The 16989-nt window shown below is 47.1% G+C and overlaps 2 protein-coding genes across 6 annotated transcripts in view; both read left to right on the forward strand.

Moving 5' to 3' along the window:
- Window positions 1-2571, forward strand: part of LOC140267519 (E3 ubiquitin ligase TRAF3IP2-like) — a 44642-nt gene extending 42071 nt beyond the window's left edge. The window contains exon 8 of the mRNA XM_072362827.1: window positions 2562-2571. The gene's annotated coding sequence lies outside the window, so the exon portion shown is untranslated. The remainder of the gene's footprint in view (window positions 1-2561) is intronic.
- rev3l (REV3 like, DNA directed polymerase zeta catalytic subunit) overlaps window positions 1-16989 on the forward strand; it is a 76043-nt gene that overhangs the window by 29050 nt on the left and 30004 nt on the right. For all 5 annotated transcript variants that reach the window (XM_072362820.1, XM_072362822.1, XM_072362821.1 and 2 more), the window contains 8 exons: window positions 2523-2712; window positions 2869-2943; window positions 4269-4429; window positions 9715-9856; window positions 9963-10057; window positions 10874-10978; window positions 11701-11785; window positions 15890-16026. In XM_072362820.1, coding sequence (XP_072218921.1) covers window positions 2523-2712; window positions 2869-2943; window positions 4269-4429; window positions 9715-9856; window positions 9963-10057; window positions 10874-10978; window positions 11701-11785; window positions 15890-16026 — 990 coding nt within the window. The remainder of the gene's footprint in view (window positions 1-2522; window positions 2713-2868; window positions 2944-4268; window positions 4430-9714; window positions 9857-9962; window positions 10058-10873; window positions 10979-11700; window positions 11786-15889; window positions 16027-16989) is intronic.

Below are 16989 nucleotides of genomic sequence, written 5' to 3' on the forward strand. Positions count from 1 at the left end.
GGAGTTAGACACAAACACACAGAAACTAAGCCAGACTGAGGCTGGTTTATTTATTTATGCAATTAGCAAGGTTAATTTTTTACATTTCTTTATGAAAACGATGATTTCGTCAGTGCTTGTTTTGTCCAACTAACACAGAAACTGAGTTTACCGTGATGTAAAGGTTTGGACCAGTAGATCTTCACATTTCGGGAGGAGAATATGATCAATTTTCTTTCTTTTTTTTAATGATTAATGATGGTGTGTCATAAATAAATAATGTGACCTTATTTGAATACGGTAGAGCTCAGAGGCTCTGCTCATGCTTTGATATTTTATCACGGAGCCCTGATGTAGCTGGGCACAAATGGACTCTTCCCTCAGAGTTCTGGTCTTGGTGTGCTGGGTTTCCCCCTCACACAAAGTTGCTGTGATCCACAGGAAGAGCACTGTCTGTGAGCTGTAACACTTGCACTGACATGCAGTGGATGTCTGAGTCAGGCGTACACCAGCCATGTGTTGAGGCTCTCGCTGCCTTCAGCATCCCATCTTGCATCACCCCCTTTGCAAGCAGTCACGTGTGTCAGTGTTGAGAGATGCTGCAAATATTTCTTCCTCTTTTGGAGGCTCCATTTTGGGTCCAAGCATTTGAGCACTGCTGCTCAGAGGATCGTGGCACTGCATTGCATGTGGCTGTGGCATCTATCACAGCATAGCACAAGAATAGAGCTCTCCTGCACTCAGTTACCAGTGAAGGTGACTGTGATGGCAGCACGTTTCTGCAGACAAGTCCGACAAGAGCTGGCTCAGCAACATCTGCTTGTCAACCTGTTACTAGCACAATTTAAGCGGAGAGAAGCTCTGATTTGATGACTCTCTGCCTTAGATGTCCTTATTTACACAGCTGTTCAGTCATGCTTCAACAGGTCAGGGTTCCTTCAGCAGTGCAAGGTAAAGCAAATGTATTTAAAGAACACAATTCAACAACAAGGTGAATCAAAGGGCTTTACATAGAACTTAAAAGCATTAAAAAAAAGTGATCTGGGAGTTTGCTCCACATGGTGCATGAAAACATGAATCAGCTTCATACCAGTGTACCTTAAGATCTGAGATGAAACCATTTGAAATCAGTTATTGGATGGACAGGATGCCAGTGTAAAGACTTCAGGACTGGAGTGATATGATCCACTTTTCTTATCAGCTTTCTGAACCAGCTGCAGCTGTCTCTTCCACCTTTTAGGCACACCAGTAAATCCACTCCATCTGAAGTACCCCATCCTCCAGCAGCCGTTCCCTAATGATGCGACCTCGATGAGCTGGAGCATTGTGGTCCATGAAGATGAAATTAGGCCTGTGTTACTCATGCAGGGGCACAGTGACATGATTAATGGTGTTATCCAGGTACCATTCACAAAGTGTAGGGCAGTTCTGTACTGACTAGACACACCTGCCCACACTGTACCACCACCACCACCAAAGGCTCGTCTGGTGACAACAGTGGCTGATGTATAGCGCTCTCCTTGACGTCTCAAACATCGTTGGCGGCCATCATTTCTGCTCAACGTTTCATCAGAGAACGGCACTGAGTCCCACTGGTCCCTCGTCTCCAGCGTAATTGCTCCCTGGCCCATGCAGGACGATGACACCTGTGCCCGGTGGTGTGGTCAGGTACCCTTGGAGGTCGTCTAACACACAGACCATGCTGATGTAAGGCGTTTTGAATGATCTGACGAGACACTTGGGTGCCTCTCACCTCCCTTAAATGTGCCTGGAGTTGAGTGGCAGTCATCATCCGGTTCTGCGGGGTGCTGTTCACAATGAAGCGGCCAAAGGATGTCCACTTCTATGCCTTTCTGTGACTCTTCCAGTCTCTCTCTATCCCTGTTTCAACCTGCTGATGACACTCTGTGACGCTCTAAGCTCAGTGGCCACATCTGTCTGAGAACATCCTGTTTTCAGCGAGATGCTGTTGATCGATTGTGAGGCGTCGTCTTGGTCTCAAGATGTCAAAATGTGAACAGCATGATGAGGACTGTTTAAATACCAATTCTAGGGGTGGTCGGTGGCACAGTGGGTTAAGCAGGTGCCCCATATACGGAGGCTATAGCTCAAGCCCCGAACTGGACCGCCTCTACTGCATGTCGTTCCCCTTCTCTCTGCCCTGTTTCCTGTCTCTCGCCACTATCCTATCTATAAAAGTCATTAAAAAAATACTAATTGTCATTGAACCAGGAAATGTATTTGTGGATTCATGGATCAAACACCTGTTTCTCCTTGTTAGAGAACAGCAACTTGTGCAGAAAGTACTGAAACACTGAACAGTTGGACATGTGCATTCAAACGTTTACAGAAGGTCACATTACCTGTATTCACCTGTAAAGGTTATAATGCATTTTAGGTTCATCCTGAAATTTCACCCGAATATCCCTAACTTTTTGTGAGTTGTGTAGATGACGACGTTTTTTCTGATTGGATGCTTCTAAACACTAGAAACATGCATTACTGAGCCTGTCGTTTTGAATACTTGTTTTGTTGTGTTGCAGGCCAGAAGACGTGTCTACACCTCCACGGTGTGTTCCCATACATCTACGTGCCATATGATGGCTACGGACAGCAGCCAGAGCGCTACCTGCGGCAGGTGGCCTTCAGCATTGACAGGGCCCTCAATGTTGCCATGGGAAACCCCACTTCCAGCACCCAGCACATTTTCAAGGTGGTGCTGGTCTCTGGCATGTAAGTGACTTCTAACTCTGATCTTACTGAGCTTGGATTTGCCCTAAGTAGCTGTAAGAAACAGAATACAAATCCCCTTAAAAAGTTTTAAATGAAAAAAATGTGGGAAACCATGGAAACATGTTGAATGTATTCTGTCTGGTCATTGTCTTTCAGGCCTTTCTATGGTTATCACGCCAAGGAGAAGCACTTTATGAAGATCTATCTTTACAATCCTCAGATGGTCAAAAGGTGAGGTTTCTACTGATAGATGCAGTTTAATAAGAGCCGGAGTCATCGGGGGTTCTTTGCTTTCAGCAAACTAGTATCAGAAATATGTGAAGGCAGAGGAAGCAGCGAGTCGTAAAAAACCTGCTGTAGCCCCACTGTCCTAACCAGTGTCATGAACCCAGCTTCATTCTTAAGAACTTCCTAATAAGCATAGCAGAGGGCAACAGCACAAACATATTTTGCAAGCTGTTTGTTTCCTGATCAAAGTCTTTCTGTGCATTATTTTGCTCATTCAATTTTAATGATATATAACTGGCATCAAACTGTGTGTGTTTGGTGTCTTACTTTGCAGAAAGATGGAACATTTTCCAGCTTCCCTATGTCGTGCTGCGGGGATGCTTTTTCAGTTTCTGAGTTGTTGTGGTCTGTAGTAGCTTGTATTTTCTGTTCTATTTGGTGTCTGTAGATTGGACAGTTCCCCTTAATAATCTTGAGCTTGTGTTGATTTAGCTAAGTTCAATTTTTTAATTATTTTTTTTAAGTCAAACAGATGATGTCAGCAGGTGATTTCAGTCATGATATGATCCCAAAACAGTGTCCATGAGAGTGTTTGAGGAGCAAAGATGGGCAGAGGAGATCCACAAATATGTGAGAAAATCGTTGAACTTAAGGCTGGGTCATATGACAAAAAATGTGATCGCAGTATTATTTTCTATATTAATCCATCTCGATATAGAGTTTGTTTATGCTGTTAGTTTGAAGCCCCTGATGATGAGATGAGGTGAAACCTTTCCAGGTGATTTAGTTTCCACGTTGTATTAATCTGTTCTTTATCATCTTTACTGAATCTAAACCACTTCCATACGACATTTCCACTTCTGTGACGGCAGCATTAATGCAGAAAAGTTCCCTGAGATTTTACAGCAACATATGCTGCCTTCAGGGCCACGTCTTTTCCAGGGACGTCCCAGCATTGTTCAAGCAGAACAATGCAGGAAGAATGGGACAAAATAACAGCTGGAACTCTGCATCACTTGGTTTCCTCAGAGTCAGAACGGCTTTAAGTGTTGGCAGAAGGAAAAGATTCACTGTCCTGACTTTTTGTTGCAGAGTGAAATAGATGTGTAATAACAAATTAAATTAAGTTGATTGGACAAAACCCAACATATCCTGAATTTTTACTGTGTGTAATTAAATAAAAGTTTAAAAAACACTGTGTACCTTCCCCACCTTTTCTGATTTGTGGTTGTAGAAAAAATGTTTAACAACCTCCAGGACCATCAGCCAGTATATATATATATATATATATATATATATATTTAATTGAATGATCTTGTTTGTTACAGAGTGTGTGAGTTGTTGCAAAGTGGAGCAGTGATGAACAAGAGTTATCAGCCCCATGAGGGTCACATCCCCTACCTGCTGCAGCTCTTCATAGACCACAACCTCTACGGCATGAACTTGGTGAACCTGGGAGCTGTTAAGTTCCGCAAGAGCCATAACAAAGGTACGAGAGAATCAAATTCAATTGAATTGAAATCAAATATACTTTATTAATCCTTAAAAGGAAACTTTATTGTTGCAGTATAAGATGTTGATCTTTATGCATTTAGCAGAAGCTAAATGAGGATATAACATTACAGCTAACGTGAAAGCTAACAATAAACTACATAGAACACTCTTTCAGAGGTGACAGGGGTGACAGTGTAGAGATAGAGTGCAGGCATAGAGGGAAGTACAGGGTCAGTGCTAGGGTAGAAGCCTTTGCAAGAGCATTCACAAGCTATAGATAATCACGAGCCATTATTAGAAGCTGTTGTGTAAATGGTAAATGGTTATAGCGCTTTTCTAGTCTAACTGACCACTCAAAGCGCTTCACTACATGTCGCATTCACCCCACTCACACACACGTCTTAGGATACATAACTACGTGCTTTTCTAATCACTCATACACACATTCATACCCCAGTGATACACTGGGAGGCAACGTGGGGTTCAGTGTCTTGCCCAAGGACGCTTCGACATGTAGCCCGGGGAAGCCTGCTGTGCGCAGGAATGACTTGTTGTAACATTTTTTGTTGCAGTGGAGCTGAAGAAGACTGACTGAACACACTGTTGTTTTTTAGCTGTGTTGTGTATAGGGTGTGCACAGAGGCCAGCGCAGAGCCAAAGCAGAGCCAGCGCAGGGCCAGCGCAGGGCCAGTGCAGAGCAGGGCCAGTGCAGAGCAGGGCCAGAACAGGGCCAGCGCAGAGCCAAAGCAGAGCCAGAGCAGGGCCAGCGCAGGGCCAGCGCAGAGCCAAAGCAGAGCCAGAGCAGGGCCAGCGCAGAGCCAAAGCAGAGCAGGGCCAGAACAGGGCCAGAGCAGGGCCAGTGCAGAGCAGGGCCAGAACAGAGCCAGCGCAGAGCCAGCGCAGAGCCAGCGCAGAGCCAGCGCAGAGCCAGAGCAGGGCCAGTGCAGAGCAGGGCCAGAACAGGGCCAGAGCAGAGCAAACACAGGGCCAGCGCAGAGCCAGCACAGGGCCAGAGCAGGGCCAGTGCAGAGCAGGGCCAGAACAGGGCCAGTGCAGAGCAGGGCCAGTGCAGAGCAGGGCCAGTGCAGAGCAGGGCCAGTGCAGAGCAGGGCCAGTGCAGAGCAGGGCCAGTGCAGAGCAGGGCCAGAACAGGGCCAGCGCAGAGCCAGCGCAGAGCCAGCGCAGAGCCAGCGCAGAGCCAGCGCAGAGCCAGCGCAGGGCCAGCGCAGAGCAGGGCCAGAACAGGGCCAGCGCAGAGCCAGCGCAGAGCCAGCGCAGAGCCAGCGCAGAGCCAGCGCAGGGCCAGCGCAGAGCAGGGCCAGAACAGGGCCAGCGCAGAGCAGGGCCAGAACAGGGCCAGAGCAGGGCCAGTGCAGAGCAGGGCCAGCGCAGAGCAGGGCCAGAACAGGGCCAGAGCAGAGCCAGAGCAGAGCAAACACAGGGCCAGCGCAGAGCAGGGCCAGAACAGGGCCAGCGCAGAGCAGGGCCAGAACAGGGCCAGAGCAGGGCCAGTGCAGAGCAGGGCCAGTGCAGAGCAGGGCCAGAACAGGGCCAGAGCAGAGCCAGAGCAGAGCAAACACAGGGCCAGCGCAGAGCAGGGCCAGAACAGGGCCAGTGCAGAGCAGGGCCAGTGCAGGGCCAGCGCAGAGCCAGCGCAGAGCCAGCGCAGGGCCAGCGCAGGGCCAGTGCAGGGCCAGTGCAGAGCAGGGCCAGCGCAGGGCCAGCGCAGGGCCAGTGCAGAGCAGGGCCAGAACAGGGCCAGTGCAGAGCAGGGCCAGTGCAGGGCCAGCGCAGAGCCAGCGCAGAGCCAGCGCAGGGCCAGCGCAGGGCCAGCGCAGGGCCAGTGCAGAGCAGGGCCAGCGCAGGGCCAGCGCAGGGCCAGTGCAGAGCAGGGCCAGAACAGGGCCAGTGCAGGGCCAGTGCAGAGCAGGGCCAGTGCAGAGCAGGGCCAGAACAGGGCCAGAAAAGGGCCAGAGCAGAGCAAACACAGGGCCAGCGCAAGGCCAGAATAGAGCCAGAGCAGGGCCAGCGCAGGGCCAGAATAGAGCCAGAGCAGGGCTTTCGCAGAGCCAGCGCAGAATAGAGCCAGAGCAGGGCCAGAATAGAGCCAGTGCAGAATAGAGCCAGAGCAGGGCCAGCGCAGGGCCAGAATAGAGCCAGAGCAGAGCCAGCGCAGAATAGAGCCAGAGCAGGGCCAGCGCAGGGCCAGAATAGAGCCAGAGCAGAGCCAGAGCAGGGCCAGCGCAGGGCCAGAGCAGAGCCAGAGCAGGGCCAGAATAGAGCCAGAGCAGGGCCAGAATAGAGCCAGAGCAGAGCCAGCGCAGAATAGAGCCAGAGCAGGGCCAGCGCAGGGCCAGAGCAGAGCCAGAGCAGGGCCAGAGCAGAGCCAGAGCAGGGCTAGCACAGAGCAGAGCCAGCGCAGAATAGAGCCAGAGCAGAGCCAGAGCAGAGCCAGAGCAGGGCCAGCGCAGGGCCAGAATAGAGCCAGAGCAGGGCCAGAATAGAGCCAGAGCAGGGCCAGCGCAGGGCCAGAATAGAGCCAGAGCAGGGCCAGAATAGAGCCAGAGCAGGGCCAGCGCAGAATAGAGCCAGAGCAGGGCCAGCGCAGGGCCAGAATAGAGCCAGAGCAGAGCAGGGCCAGCGCAGAGCAGGGCCAGCGCAGAGCAGAGCCAGCGCAGAATAGAGCCAGAGCAGGGCTAGCGCAGAATAGAGCCAGAGGAGGGCTAGCGCAGAGCAGAGCCAGCGCAGAATAGAGCCAGAGCAGGGCTAGCGCAGAATAGAGCCAGAGGAGGGCTAGCGCAGAGCAGAGCCAGCACAGAATAGAGCCAGAGGAGGGCTAGCGCAGAGCAGGGCTAGCGCAGAGCAGGGCCAGCGCAAGGCCAGAGCAGGGCCAGAGCAGAGCAAACGCAGGGCCAGAGCAGGGCCAGAGCAGAGCAAACGCAGGGCCAGAGCAGGGCCAGAGCAGAGCAAACGCAGGGCCAGAGCAGGGCCAGAGCAGGGCCAGTGCAGAGCAGGGCCAGAACAGGGCCAGCGCAAGGCCAGCGCAGGGCCAGGATAGAGCCAGCGCAGGGCCAGGATAGAGCCAGCGCAGGGCCAGCGCAGAGCAAGCACAGGGCCAGCGTTTTGTATCGGTTCATTCAGTTCAGGTCTGCTCTCATCTCATTTCTTGTCACTGCTCACAGGTTTCCTTTTCCTATGTTCCCTTCTCTTTATATCTTAAAAGATAACTGTCCAAACCTAATACTAACATTAGATTTAAATCCTGTGAACAAAACGGGGTCTGAAATTGATCTCTCAAAATTTGTGGGAAGCCCCCCCTTACTTCCCTAACATTAGGAGGATTAATGTTAATATTAAATTGGGGTTATGCTTTTTGCAACATAAACTACAGATCCTGTGCTGTCTGCACTAAGTAACTGCATTTAGTAACTTTCCTCCAACTCATGGCATCCTTTGAACTATATACGGTCTATCAACTTTTGGACCGTGAACACAGTGCTGTTTTGTCTCTGCTGGACAACTAGTGTCCTTACCGTTTACTTGTTTGTGCCCTGGTTGCTCAGCAGGGATCGAGGGCAGGCCAGGGGAGACTGCCATGCCTTTTAATGGTATTTTGCAGGGTCTCTGTTTCATCTCCAGTATCCATTGTTCTTATCTTTTTCCTCCATTTGACCTCTTTATCTTATTCTGTTATCTTTATCTTATTTGACTTTTGTGTTTTTCTCATTTTAATTTTCAAGAATCACTGTGACTCATTGCACAAGAATTCCAGTGCGCTTGTATTTTTACCTGTGCTATTCCATTCTATTCTCCTGACAGTTATTGAAGCTGCTTTCACAGAAACAGGGACTTAAAACCACCTCAGAAGTACACTTTCTCTTTGTTCTCAAACTCTGGTTCTGCTTGGATCTCAGATTTGAAAAAAAAAGCATAATTCATACAGCTCATACACTCAGTCATAACCAGTGCAGCGTCTGGATTGAGCTGCTGTTTGGCTGGGTATGTTGCTCTGTTGTACCGTCATTCACCAGCTGCTTTGAACTCTTTTTGATTTCTGTGTATTGATGTGTTTTAGCTATTGCGCACTAACTGAGAAGAGACTGTAAGTGTTTGAACTTCACACCTTGAGGCTCACAGTGGGTTCTCCAGACTGGGATTCTACCTCAGACCTTGGTTGAGCCTGACTCCCACAAACCCAACCCCACTTCCTCCTGAAGCAGCCTGAACCCTGATTGCCAGCTCTGTTGGATCTCAGCTTAGTCCTGATGTCAGACCAGTGCCAGAACCTTCACATTTGAGGACATTAATCTTTTAGGACAGCAAAATCCCCACCTCAATTAAAAAGGTTCTTTTAAGGAAATCTTCACGCTTGATTCTCCTCTAATAAAGGCACGATTCTCATGTGTGATCCGACTCTTTTCTGATGCACTCAGTGGAAAAAGGCTCTAATACCCCAAACAACGAAGACACCAAAATACCCCAAATAATAGCTACACCTGTTTTTTAATTTTTAATCTCTCTTCAAGCTGTAGCTTGAAAGTAAGTCCTTAATCTGGGATCAACTAGAATGATAAAAGAGGCTGAGCTGGTATAATGGCCCACTTTAAGATGAATGGAACCCTTAATGTCTTTAGATGTCCGTTCCTCAACCTGAATCTGAAACACTCATGTTGAAGTTTCCAAAATACCAAAAGATTTTATTCTTCCATGAGACAAAACTATGCTGTTACAGCTGTTACATCTTGATAAGATATTTGAGGTGAATGCCAGAGTGTATTTGGAAGAGAAAGACTATCAGACAGTAAAGCTATTCAGCTCAGTTTACAGTTCTATTTACTGCTTTAACCTTGACCTACTGTATTTGCCATAGGTGTGAGTACATGCAATCCTTTGTTTTTGCTGTTCCTCTAATTCTTTAGTCATGTGAATGCTGTTATCCCTTTAAAGAAATGATGTCCAAACAAAAAACACGAGCTGTGCTGAAGATCTGCTGAAAGCACAGCAATCTCAGCTAAAGATTTCTGACCTTTCATTACGAAGGGAAAACTTAACAAATTCTGTGAGCTGCATGTCAACAACACCAGTCCAACACCTCTGTCAGCATCCACTGGGTCAAAGGTCACTCATCAGCAAAAGATCAGGTCGCATTTTCTCAACTTTACCAAGGTCTCATCACCAGAAAATGGAGACAAATTACTTTTAGGTGTTCTTGACAGATCCCCTCAGAGAAATACTTGACTACAGTTAATGGATGCTGCTCTGTCTGTGTGCCTTTAACAGAAGAAGCCAGGGCAGACCCAGACAGACCAGCTTCCAGCTGTCGTCCCAGCCTCAGCCCCTGGAAGAGTCCTTCTTCCTCAAATCCCAACGACAACACCCTTGGGGGCACGTTTGTCCGCTGGGAGGAGAACACTTTACCCTGGTGAGTTCCAGCTGCATAAGATGCTTTAGATCTTTAACAAAGTAACTGTCCTGACTTCAGAGCCTGCACACAAATGAATTTCATTCTAATACGTCACTGTTTAAAGCTCCTTAGTCCTGGATGAGGTGGAGAAGCAGAGCACGTGTGAGTTGGAGGTGGATGCAGTAGCTGTCGACATCCTCAACCGTCTTGATATTGAAAGTAAGTGCACTCAGGACAGCATCTTCACCTCTCCACAGTATTGGTCTTTACCAGTATTGTTGTAGGCACAGATGGATACAACACTGATCGGGTGCTGCTGTTCAGATTGGCTCCCTGTGAATGCATCAAATCCATTAACAGGCCCAAGCAGGAGACTGTGGAGCTGCCCTAAAACGTCCCGTCAGAGAGATGAAACTGAAACTGAGCAAGGCCAGTTAGCAGTAGAGGGTGTAGTCTGATGTAGAAAGTGCAACGCTCTCATCATGAGGATTTGATTTCTATAATCAAATGAAAGGACAGAATGAGATGTTTTTTTTGGCCTGCTCTGTAAGTGAAATACTAAATCTTTATTGCCTTCTGCTTTGTATACATAGTGTCACAATGATCCATGTTATTGATCAAAATCGGTCATATATTGGGTGTGTGAAGAATTTGAAACCACACGTTTGCAGGATTGCTGATTAAGCTTTAAATGAGCATTTCAGGTTACCAGCTTTGCGTGTGACACTTTGTGTGTGAAAAGCAGAATTTGCGTTGGGGCTGTAAGTATGTTGTAAGCTCAAAATACTCCGATCAGATCAGACCATGCCGAGTCTATGCCTGGAGAAAACAAAGGACAGCCCACAAAATGGCAGGCAGTGTGTTTTCTGACTCACTTTTCCATTAGCTGCTAACTACACCATGTACAGTTGGAGTTTAATGTCTGGTTTTGGTTTAATTGACCAGTGTGGCTTGATGTAGAGGGGGAAATGACTTTAAAAGAAGTGCAGTGGTGCTTTGAGCTGACTGTGTGCCGTGATCCTGCTTTGTGTTCAGATCAGATCGGCAGGAATCCTGGCCTTCAGGCCATCTGGGAGGATGAGAAGCAAAGGAGGAGAGAGAAGAACCAGACCTCCCAGATAGAAACCCCGGTGTCACAAGGTGAGGACTGCTTCAGTGCTGACATCTGTTGGTATTAGCACCATCTCTGTTTAAGACCTTCTAGTCTTTGTTTCCATCATAGCAGCTAAAGATGCCTTGTGTCCTTTTTGTTTACAGACTGTGGAGGCAGACATTTGGTTTATCTCAGACTCACAATTCATGTTTTAAGGACTTATAAACTCTTCTGTGGCTGTCTTCACCGTGCTTAACTCTTTACTCCCTGGAGTCATCTCTGTCAGAGCTCTGTGTGACTGTTGATGCAACTCTGGCTTCTAACTGCAAACAAGCTCTGTGGTTTTGCCAAACTCAGAGCTATCCCCACGCATGAGAAGCTGTCATGGAAACAGGGTGATAAATAGTCACAGGCTGATTAAAAGTTTGCTTTCAGACATACCTCAAAGCACAAAGTGTTCCTGCTTCTGATAAGTGAAGACAGTAGAAATGATAATGGCCAGGTCTTACACAGACTGCAGCCTGTACAGAAAAGTTTTCAAAAGATCCTGTTGTTCAAGCCTGGTTTGGAGGAGTACTATCACATGTTAATCCTGTGATTAACTGCTGTCCACTGACAGCTGGCACATAATGTTCCTCAGAGCTTTGAAGAACCAAACACTTAACTGTAGCTCAGAGCTGGGTGTCTGGAAGAATTTAGTTGTATGGGAGGGGACTGTTTGCAGAAATGACCGATGCAGTGTTGGAGTCATTTGTCTGATGTGTTCCAGATCGGGGTTTTGTCACTCCAACGGAGAGCGAAAGAATCTTCACAAAGAGGCTAAAGGAGATTCTGATGGAAAACAAATTTGACGTGTAAGTTCCTCATCCTCCCTCTAACCTGTCCCTGTGGTAATGTTCTTCACAAACACCTTGGTGTAAATGATAACTGAATATCAGGGTTGGACAGTTGTCTAATTTCCCTGAGGGAAATTTAGAGAAGATGAGTTTATTGATCATGGATTATCAAAATGAGAGCAAGATGCTCCCAGAGGAAACAGTCTTCTGAAGCCCAAAGTTTCTCACACCTTGAGTTGCTTGCATTAAACTGTACTGAACGTCACATCTGTGTGTGCCTCCTCCTTCTTCTCTGGACAGAGAGGGAGGGCAGACCAGAGAGGAAATGAAATTGGAAGGGAAGGATGGAGAAAGTGAAGTCAGAGCAGATGTAGTGAAGTAAAGAGGGTGAAATTGATGTTGTGGAGGTTACATACCCCTCCCTCCTACTCCCACGATGTACAGCCTGGAAGTATTTCCTGTTCTAGATAAAAGTACAGTTGGCCTGGCAGCCATGTGTGCTGCAGTATCTCATCCAGATGGCTTCTATCCACTCGCTCCGATATCAAACAGGAACAGAGGAGAGCAGAGAGCAGGGCAGTGTGGAGCTCCACGCAGAGCAGGGCTTTACTTGAGGGATGGGACACACACACACACTCACACTCACAGCTCTGGCAGACCGTCTCAGTCTCTCACTCTGTTCATGCTCACAGCAGTCTGGCTCCTCCTGACTCGGTCATGCACTGCTGCTGCTTCATCTAACTCTGAGGACTTTGTTGGAAGTTTGTTTCACTTTTTCATCTTCATGATCTCACATGTTTCAGTCAGACATTCTGCTGCATTGTGTTATCACTCTTATTCTGTCAGCTTTTCTAATAAATCAATCTATCAAACTGATAAAGAGGGCTGGCTCTGTGCTGTGGCTGCTCATGAGCCCCTGAACCTGGCTGTAAAAAGAACAATGCTCCACACGTTAATGAACACAAAGAATAACACTGCCCACCCTCTACATACATCGTCTCAGAACACAGAGTGTGATCAGTGTGAGGCTGCTTCAGAGAGATACACGAGGGCCTTCCTGCCAGCAGCAATATCTCTTCATTATGAAAACGCATGATGATTCATTTAATTTAATCATTGAGCTCCCCAAAAGTAATTAAATTCAGGGTTTCCATCACTTCCACGGCCAGTGGTGCATAAATTCTAGCACCTCAGCATGCAGCCTGCTTCTACAAACGTCTGTGAAAGAATGGCTCGCTCTCAGGAGCTCAGTGGATTCCAGCGTGGTACTGTGACAGGATGCCACCTGTGCAACAAGTCCAGTCGGGAAATGTCCTCGCTGCTAAATATTCCACAGTCAGCTGTCAGTGGTATTATAACAGAGTGGAAGCGATTGGGAACGACAGCAGCTCAGCCATGAAGTGGTCGGCCACGTAAAATGACAGAGTGGGGTCAGAGGATGCTGAGGCGCATGTTGGAAACAACACTTTGAAAAATTGTATAGTACTATTATGCTAAATTCAGCCCAAAATGAGCCCCATAACAAATGACAAACTCTAGAATAAGTCGTTAAAGACAACCAGAACCCTTTAGATTATCAGATTACTGAAAAGGAGCTACTAACTAAAACCCAGGACCTACAATCAAGGAAGGCCAGTGGTCCAGATGGCATTTTAAATTAAATGCTGCAGTATAACAGCAAGAAATTCAGCACTGCCATGTTGAAATTATTCAACCTTGTCCTCAACTTTGGACATTTCCCTGACATGAGGAGCAAAGGAATCATAACACCAATCTTTAAAAATGGAAATCAATTTGACCCAAACAATTACATGTGTGTCAGCAGCAACCTGGGGAAGGTATTCTGCAGCATCCTAAACAGCCGACTTCCTCAGCGAACATAACGTTCTGAGCGTTTCCACCACAACACCGAACTACTGACCACAGCTGCACCCTTCACACTCTCATTAACAAACATGTTCACCAGAACAAGAGCAACATTTTCTCTTGTTTTGTAGATTTTTAAAAAGCATTCGACTCAATCTGGCATAGGGGTCTGTTCCTGAAATTAATTGAAAGAGTTATTGGGGGGAAAATCTATGACATAATTAAAACAATGTACACAAATAATAAATGTGCTGTGAAGATCATCAACATGGAAACAGATTTCTTCCTCCAAAGTAGAGGGTGAAGCAGGGCTGCAGTCTCAGCCCCACCCTGTTTAACATTTATATTGATGAATTGGAAAAATCTCTTGAACAATCGGATATCCCCGGCCTCACTCTCTCTGACACAGATATTAAATGTCTACTTTTTGCAGATGATCTAATACTGTTAGCTCCATCTAAAGAGGCATTCCAACAGCAACTAGATCATCTGCAAAACTTCTGTGAGACCCGGGCCCTGACAGCTGATCTAAAAAAGACGAGAATTATGGTTTTCCAACATGACTGCGCACCAGGGCACAAAGCAAGGTCCATGAAGACATGGATGAGCCAGTTTGGTGTGGAAGAACCTGACTGTGACTGTGTACACTTCCTTTTGCCTGGTGGCAGTTGGGATAGGCTCAGACATCCAGGGACAGTTGGGCTAAACTCATGACCCAAATAAAGGGAGAAATGCTTATTTTCCATGTCCCATAAAGGTTTGTATCCCCTGTTGTGTTTGTGACCAAACACCATTATCCAGGGTGGAGGAAGGAAGCCAGTCCTGAAAGGTTACATCCTCCTTCCTCACGTCAGGTACTGAAACATGTAAAAAATGGAAGCATTTCTAAATAGGAGGGGTCGGGGCTGAACAAGACTCTTACATCATGGCAGTGACGCACAGCAGGTACTCTTCCTTTTCTCACTTCTCTGCCTGCTGTTTCCCTTCGATCAGCTCCATTGTTCAGGCTTCTTTAGCAAAGCTGAGCCAGTGATGAAAGCAAAAGGGGTGTGGCTTTATGGCAAAATGTGTTAATCGCTGCAGTAATCCCCTGACGCCTGCCAGGCTCCCTCCCTTGCCATTTCCAAAGTCGTTAGCTAACAGAGTAATTAAGAGGCAGTCAGACAGCATATGCACGCCGACTCTCTGGAGGTCCTTTCCTGATAACAAAGTCTCTGAGTTACAAGGCTGCGTTAAAATCTTACTGTTTAAAAACAGTCACTTCACATGTTCACAGCCGCGTTTTCATCATGCATCATCCCTGCCAGAACTGCTCATTCTTCATTCAGAGTGAGAGAAAGATCATTCTTTACCGCTGCTGCTGCTGCTGCTGCTGCTGCTGCTGCTGCTTTACCACCTGCCTGTCCACTTTTTACCATGCATTTCAAAGCTTGAATTTATCCTGCTAACGTGTGCCATGCATGCCAACACAGGTTCAAATGAGCACCTTCAGGGCATTTAATCCCTGCTCGGTGTGGGATTTAAAGGTGCAACCTCTTGACAAGAGGCCCTGATCTTCAGCCTGGGTCTGATCTAAAAGTCATGGAGCAGTAGCATATAAACTGGACTTTTTTCTATGACCAGGCCTCGGAAATATGTTCCACTTGTAGGCGGATGCTGCCTGCCAGGTCTACGTTTAAATTTTTCACTGTGGTAATGCAGCAGGGCAGCATGGGTAGAATGGTGGAAGCATGATGGACAGCTTGTGGCTGAGAGCTGGAGGGACACAGAGCCCAGTTGGCTGCTTGCCCATTTTCCATTCATATTCCTTCCTCTACACACTGACACAGAGTACTTAGCTGCTCACGCACCCACACACACTTTATAGGACAAGCGACACTCTGCCCAGTTGTGCAGCCCCAGACACAGCAAACAGAGCACTTCCACTGATTAAGACCTGCACTGAAGAGATGCTAATAAAACATGACCGCACATACCAGAAGGTCTTCTGTAGTACACAGGCTGCACCCAGCCTGCTCATGTTGGTGAAAATTCCTCCATCTTGGCCTTTCAAAGGTAATGTTGCAGCGACAGAGATAAAGTATGCGTGGCGTGGATAAAAGCATCTGCCCACTGCACAAGCTGAGTGCTCATAATGATTTAGTTGATTTCAGACTGTTGTTGTTGCACAGTCACTGCTGTGGGGATTTGTTTTGGGATTGGATCAGACTAAAAGAACCAAATACACTGTCCTAATATCAGTGTGTATCTGTTCAGGACACAAGAGCTGTCTGTGGATGAGGATCAAGAGGATTTCTCTGGTGAACTTACTCTGCATTCTGACCCCCTGACCCCTGACAGACTGCTGTGTACCCCTGCTAATGCTGTGGAGGCACACAGGGACTCACAACCAGGTAAATGCCGTAACCATTCCAGAGCAAAGTGCCACATCTTGTTTTAAAAATGAGTCTTTAGTTGTCAGATAAGATTAAGGTCGATGTATTTCTTTTAACTTTGATTTGGACGTCAGTGTTGCATTTCTGCATAACTTAGCTATGAATGAATAATTATGACATGATAATTTGCATGCATGGAGCAGGACAGACAACCTTTTCTCTATTTCACGTGAGTTAATCATCACAATCAGCAGTTCATGACAGTAAAAATAATATTAATGATAATGAGCATCATGATTCTAAGCTGTCTCTGTGTGACCCTGTGATGGACTGGTGACCCGTCCAGGGTGAACCCCGCCTCTCACCCTGACAGCTGGGATAGGCTCCAGCCCCCCCCGCGACCCAAAATTGGATTAAACGGGTGTAGAAAATGGATGGATGGATGATAATCATAATAATGATGTTGATGAAGCCTTTCACAATGGAAGTAATCTTTATCCTACTAAATCTTTATCGTATTTCAGGATGATCAGTGTACCCTGTCAAACTTTTTCTTCTCCCATCACAATCTGAAAAAGTTCTGTTTCTGCTGGCTGCACTCCATCAGCTTTTCTGGCCTGTTTTCCAGTATCATCCTATCCCTCAGTTGTACTGGAGTGATCTGAGCCAAGTGTTAACTGTCAGAGTTTGTGGTTCAGAAGAATTCTCCTGGTCCTCTCTCTGTCCTCAACACAGTGATGAGAGGATGAAAGTTCTGGATCTTCTGAACCATCAGCAGTCAAACACATTTCTTTGAGCTCTAAACTGGCTTCTTAAAACAAACACAATGATGTATTTTTCATCGGTTTTGTCCTCCGAGCATCTTCACCTCCACAGCCTCTCTTGTCTTTCCTTGGTTAAGTGGGAATAGCATTAGCTCAATCTGCAGGCACCACCCAGTCACCTCCAGGGTCATACTGACAGCCACAGATCATAACCACA

The sequence above is a fragment of the Leuresthes tenuis genome, unplaced genomic scaffold, assembly GCF_036924035.1.
Source record: "Leuresthes tenuis unplaced genomic scaffold, fLeuTen1.0.hap1 SCAF_13, whole genome shotgun sequence".
In the NCBI taxonomy this organism is placed as follows: Eukaryota; Metazoa; Chordata; class Actinopteri; order Atheriniformes; family Atherinopsidae; genus Leuresthes; species Leuresthes tenuis.